General features: G+C 47.5%; 1 protein-coding gene across 2 annotated transcripts in view; it reads right to left on the reverse strand.

Annotated features, from left to right (window-relative positions):
• The window catches only part of CCDC122 (coiled-coil domain containing 122), a 275,690-nt gene extending 270,387 nt beyond the window's left edge, over window positions 1-5,303 (reverse strand). The window contains exon 1 of one of the 2 annotated variants that reach the window (XM_063952850.1): window positions 5,255-5,303. Coding sequence is in view for 1 of the 2 variants with exons in the window: in XM_063952847.1 (XP_063808917.1) it covers window positions 3,830-3,889 (60 nt within the window). In the remaining variant the exon portion in view is untranslated. Of the gene's footprint in view, window positions 1-3,829; window positions 4,342-5,254 lie in introns of those variants that run through there. The other variant, XM_063952847.1, reaches the window with a different exon arrangement.
• Window positions 5,304-6,000: the final 697 nt, after the last annotated feature.

A 6,000-nucleotide genomic window follows, 5' to 3' on the forward strand; every position in this document is an offset into this window, starting at 1 on the left:
TACCTCCCAGATAATAAGGTTTTACAGGACCGCAGGCTCCCCCCCACCCTCATCCCCTCAACGCTGCTTCCTGTTAAACAGGAAGTGGCAGAGGAGAACTACAGGTGTCAACGCAAGTCCTGTTCTGCGCATGCACAGAACGGAGCTACCCTGATCTGGTTTTCTACCTGCGATTTCTAGTGCTAACCAAATATTGTTTTATATGCATACATTTAATATCTAATATTAAGGGGTCCATATACTCAGGGGTGGAGCGAAGGTGGCTCCGGTAGAGCCTGAGCTCCGGGCGCCGGAAAAGTTAGAGGGCTCAGCGACACCTGCCTTCCTCCACCTGTTATACCACGGGCTGTTGTACAGGCAGCAGAGCAGGAGAAGGAGAAGCAGAGGGGCGCACACTGACTCTGAGACTAGGTAGGGAACAGGGCAGGTCAGAGGCGACAGCAAGAGACACTGACAGCCAGCACATGCCAGAGCTCTACCGCCCTCTTTATATGTTTCACTGTCTACTTGTAGCTGTGCAGAAGGGTTACTTCTGTCCTGCTACACCACTCTCTGGGCTGCTGCTGCAGCACCTATCTCTGTACCAGCTGCTGCTGCAGCACCTCTCTCTGAAGCTGCAGAGTAACATGTATAAGCGGTTCTACTGTAGCATAAAAGGGGCAAACGCAGGATTTTTATAGGGGGGGTTTCCCCATATGCTTGATGAAGTGTTCTCTCACAGCCACTATGTCGTTGCCCCCCGCACGTGCTCTGTCCCAGTCAACATCACCCCCCCTCCCTCTGTGTTCTGTCACTGTGTCACACTTTTCCTGTGTCCTGTCCCGATCACTGCATCCCCCGAGTTCTGTCCCAGTCACTGTGTCACCCCCCCCCCCATGTTCTGTCACAGCCACTTTGTCACCCCCCCATGTTCTGTCCCAGCCACTGTGTCACCTATACCCATCAACCCCCCCATGTTCTGTCCCAGCCACTGTGTCACCTATACCCATCAACCCCCCATGTTCTGTCCCAGCCACTGTGTCCCCTATACCCATCAAACCCCCCCTTGTCTTTTTGTCTGCTGCCCATGTTGCTGAGTCAAACCTCCCCCACATTATCTCCCAGCCACTGTGTGCAGCTTCACCATAGACCTGTCACCTGCAGTGAAGCAGCAGTAGCTCCATCTGTATCTTTGGGGCACTATTATCTTCTACCGCCAGGCTCCTGCTGATGTGCGGCGGGTACAGGTGCCTCCCCCCTGCTCCGGTTGTCTCAGGCACCATGTGGGATTGATGCCCTGCAAACTGCTCCCTCCCTGTCCCATCCCCGTGACGCCTCTCGCCTCGACGTCCCACACACATGCACAACATCTCCCCTGGCGGAGCTCCGGTGCACAGGGGAGGGACAGACTGTGGTGAGGCTGCGCGATGGGGCTAGGGGGAAAACAGTGATGCGGCTGCGTGATGAACGGATGGAGGGGCGGCAGCAATGGAGAGTGGTGAGGCTGCAGCTATGGGGCAGGGGGGACGGTCAGTGATAGGGCTGCGGGGATGGATCGGTAGGCAGGAGGAGGTTTCTGGGTACTCAGAAACCCCCCTGCGTGCACCACTGCATAATGTGTATAAACGGCTCTACTGTGTTCTGTAACATGTATAAGAGGCTTTACTGTGTGGTGTAACATGTATAAGGGGCTCTACTGTGTTGTGCAACATGTATAAGGGGCTCTGCTGTGTGGTGTAATGTGTACAAGGGTCTCTACTGTGTGACATTATGTGTATAAGCGGCTCTATGTATAAGGTGTTCTACTGTTTGGCGTAAAATATATATGGAGTACTACTGTGTGGTGTAATGTGAATAACCGACACTATTGTGCGGTGTAATGTGAATAACGGACACTACTGTGCAGTGTAATGTGAATAACGGACAATACTGTGCGGTGTAATCTGAATTGGTACTATTCTGAGCTACGCCCCTTCCCCATGAAACCATGCCCCTATATTTTTGTTGCATGCCTTAGGCACGCACTGTCCCTATTTTTAAACATGGAGGCGCCCAAAGGAAACTTTCGCCCTGAGATCCACAAGGTCTTGAACTGGCCCCGTCACCAGTTTAGGATTTTAAATATTTTTTCTTTTCAAATGTAACATGCACCCAATTCAATAAAGTAGAGGGGGCGCCAAAACTTACCCTTGCACCGGGCGTCATGGCACCTAGCTACACCTCTGCATATTCTAAGCGTAAAGAAGAAAATCCCTCCTTAGCGTGGCTATTCTTAGTAACAATTGCGGTAGCAACCTCCTGATTCGCAATAATAGCTGGCAAAGTTGGAGAGGCATTACCTCCACGCTAAGTGCAGGACATGGGCCCCCAAGTCCTAAAGCCCATTTTATTCTTCATGAATTAACTGTCACTGCTTTAGAATCAATTAGATACCTGGTTCTACTTTTTCTTTCATTTAGAGTTACTAATGCTAAGCGATAACTGTGCTCCAGGGCCAGCTTAGGGCTGAAAATGTTCAAGGGTCTATACCAGAGGTTCTGAAACGCAGTCCTCAAGGCACCCCAATGGTCAAGGTTTTAGGTTTATCCATGGCTCCGCACAGATGGTTAAATCAAACTGACTGAGGTGCTAATTAAGTCACTTGTGGCAAAGCATAGATAAAAAACTGGATCGTCGGGGTGCCTTGAGGACTGTGTTTGAGAACCTTTGGTCTATACTGAGAAGGGGGAGATATGACCAGTGCTGTGTGGGTGTGGCCAGAGACATGTGTTGTATACATCCCCTAAACTATCAGTCCCAATGTCTCCCTAAATACATAGAAATGGAAATAATTAAATATGTTGTTAGAAAACTGGAAAAACTATTTTAATACTTAGGATTTATGGCCAGCTGTGCAGCTGATTATGATGGACCTATTTTTATGTGGAGGTCTGGAGCTGGAGCTTCACCTGTCCAATTGTTAATCTGGTCCTACTGTGCTCCGTTCCACAGATACACCATGACAACAGATCAAAATAATATTGATTTGATCTTGATAGAAAATTACAATTAAGTTTCCTTTTTTTTAGATATTTTGGAAACAATTTATCAACTCAAAGAAAGGAAAACTTTACATTAAAGACTCTATAGAGAAAATACTGTATTAATGTAATACAGTATACTCTTTAACAACTTAAAGCGCATAAACCATATCAGATTCACATTACAGTTTCTAGATCATAGATTGTCCCGAGATTTCGACTGCATAGGGGCCTCCACAGGGTTTAATCCGGCACTGCTTGTGGTCTTACTGACCACTTCCAAGATGCTTTATTGAAGATATTTTAGCAATATTCAATGAAATCTTAGCAAGTTTTTCCATGACTACAGTCACATGCAGATTTCATGCACTAGGAGAAGACGAGTAGCAAAAGCCAAATACTACTATGACAATTTTCACCAAAACTGCACTTAAAATCAAGTAAAATTTTGGTAGTATACTAATGTATATCAGAAGCCAACTATCAATAAAAATGTCACAGCAGTTTCTATTAAAACTATAAGCAGAGCTCAGATTGTCACACATCTGGGACTTAGGGGTAAATTTTCTGAGGTGGGAAGTTTTTTTTAGAACTGGTGATGTTGCTCATAGCAACCAATCAGATTCTATCTATTATCTCCTAGAAGCAGCTAGATATATGTTAAGTAGAATCTGATTGGTTGCTATGAGCAACATCACCAGTTCTAAAAAAAAACTCCCACCTTAGTAAATTTACCCCTTATCCTCACTTACCATGTTCAGCGGTGCTGTCTCCCTGTGATTCATGCATCCCTGGTGTCAGGAATCTGCGTTCATCAGTATCTTACTTACCAGCGCGCTGGTGCACGGGCCTCCGGAGGTCGCGGTCCCAGCCTGATGCTGCATCTGCATTCTGTCCGCGGTGCACAGAACCCTTTACCTCTTTGCACCCCTGAAATCCACCTCCGGTATCATTCAATCCTGCGCAGTGTCTGCACACATGACTCATTTATCCAATGGCTGCTGACCAGGGCGTATGTAGTCAGAACTCCGGATGAGTATCATTGCTTTGAACAACGCGTCGCATTCAGTGCACAGCGGTTCCTGGCTCCAGTCTCCTGAGACTTCCCTGTGTCAGCTCTTCCGTGGAACTACAGGCACCAGCCATCCAGTTTGGTTACAGCTTCATCTACATTCTGCTTCTACAAACTACCTGCAGTTAGAGACTCTCTCCAGGTGCTGCATTTACATTCTCACCTGTTCGTTACCACTCTGTCGCAGCACCACTGTGTTAATCCACCTGCGCCAAGAATCCTGCTCTAGTTCTCAGCTGTTTCCTGCAAAAGCCAAACCTGGTTCTGTTGCTATTAACCACTTGCCTGGCATGGTTGCATTAGATGCCACCACGCCTACAAGTGCTTTATCTGACCTGGTCGCACAGGATGCGACAAATCAGATAAACAGTGTTTGCAGCAACAGGGAAGGGAAACTTCCCTCTGCTGCTGCTCACAGAGGGACTGGCAGATCCCTCTGTCTACCTGGACTCTCCCCTACTGATTTTCGTGCTGCCGATCACTGCTGATCGGTCAGCACAGCAGGACCCCCCCCCTCAAGCGGCTGCAGACAATAGCAGCCGCTGGGGAGTGTAAATTAACCCTCCCAGGCCACCCCCAGACCCCTCCTGTATACCAGGAGGCTGTCCCGGCTTTCAAAATGAAAGCCGTGATGGTCACGATGTTTACAATGTTCCCGATCGATGTTTCGATGTTTGGAAAATGTATTTATTTTGGATGGGGTTAAATACAAGTTCTTCACCTAATTCACTCATTTAAAAAAAAAATGACAATTTCAGAGCGTTTTTTTTTTTTTTTGGGGGGGGGGGGGGGGAATTGTCAGTTAAGTGGTTGAGCACACCAACTGCCTGGATAGCTCTGTTTCTAGTTACCATCAGTTTCCAGACCGAATTATAACTAAGTGACTGCTTATATCAGAGATTGTATCAGCTTCCATCCTGAATTATACTTTTGCATTTACATTGCTCCAGTTACTTTCATTTTCTGTGTGCATTCAATAAATACCATTTGCGCACATGTGCAGGAACTTACTCCAGCCTCCTCGTTTCCTCCATCGCACCACAACTGACCTACTAGTGCCCCCTCCGGGAACAGACACAAACCTGACACCTGGCTGTCTGCAACATGCCTGAGCACTGCATTATCAGATGTAAACAAACAGTCTGGCTGCATGGATGCTGCCATTTTGATTTTTTTTTCTTACCACTTGACCAGCTCAGCTTATGGTCTATGACAGCATTCCTCCCAACATGACCCTTTCCAGGAGGGACAAAATGCTCTGTTCTTGGACTTCCCTCTTAATTTAGGATTGCCCTCACCTGCTTTAAACAGGTTAATTGATAACAAATCTGTTTCAACACAGGTGAGGGCAATTTTAAATTAAGAGGGAAGTCCTGGAGCAGAGCATTTTGTCCCTCCTGGAAAGGGTCATGTTGGGAGGTATGTGACAGCACCATATTTAAATCTGCCTCTGTCACTTCCTCATGTCCAGAACAACTCACTATAGAAACTGGCGTTTCTATAATGGGTGCAGTGTGTGCGGTGCACACGGGTCCCTGAGTCCAGAGGGGGCCCCCACCGCACACGCTGCACCCATTTTCTCAATACTCACCCCTCCAGAGTCCCGCGGCGACGTCCACGGCAGTGTTTATTTTCATGGAGTTCTGCGCATGCGCAGTAGAGAAATCTCAGGGGAAATGGCCGCCGCGCCATTTTCCCGGAGATCTGCGCATGCGCAGTAGAGTCTAGTGCTCAGACTCTCCCCGTTGCCGGCAGAGAGGAGGGGGCCCAAATGGAGGAGGCTGCACCCGGGCCTCCTCCTCTCTTAAAACGCTCCTGACCCTGGCTCACAGTTTTGACTATAAAAATGATTGGAATAACACAAAGAAGATGCTTATAACTTCTAAGCATATTCTTTGTATTATGGCAGCATTTTATAGATAAAACTGG

The sequence above is a fragment of the Pseudophryne corroboree genome, chromosome 2, assembly GCF_028390025.1.
Source record: "Pseudophryne corroboree isolate aPseCor3 chromosome 2, aPseCor3.hap2, whole genome shotgun sequence".
NCBI classification, from domain to species: Eukaryota; Metazoa; Chordata; class Amphibia; order Anura; family Myobatrachidae; genus Pseudophryne; species Pseudophryne corroboree.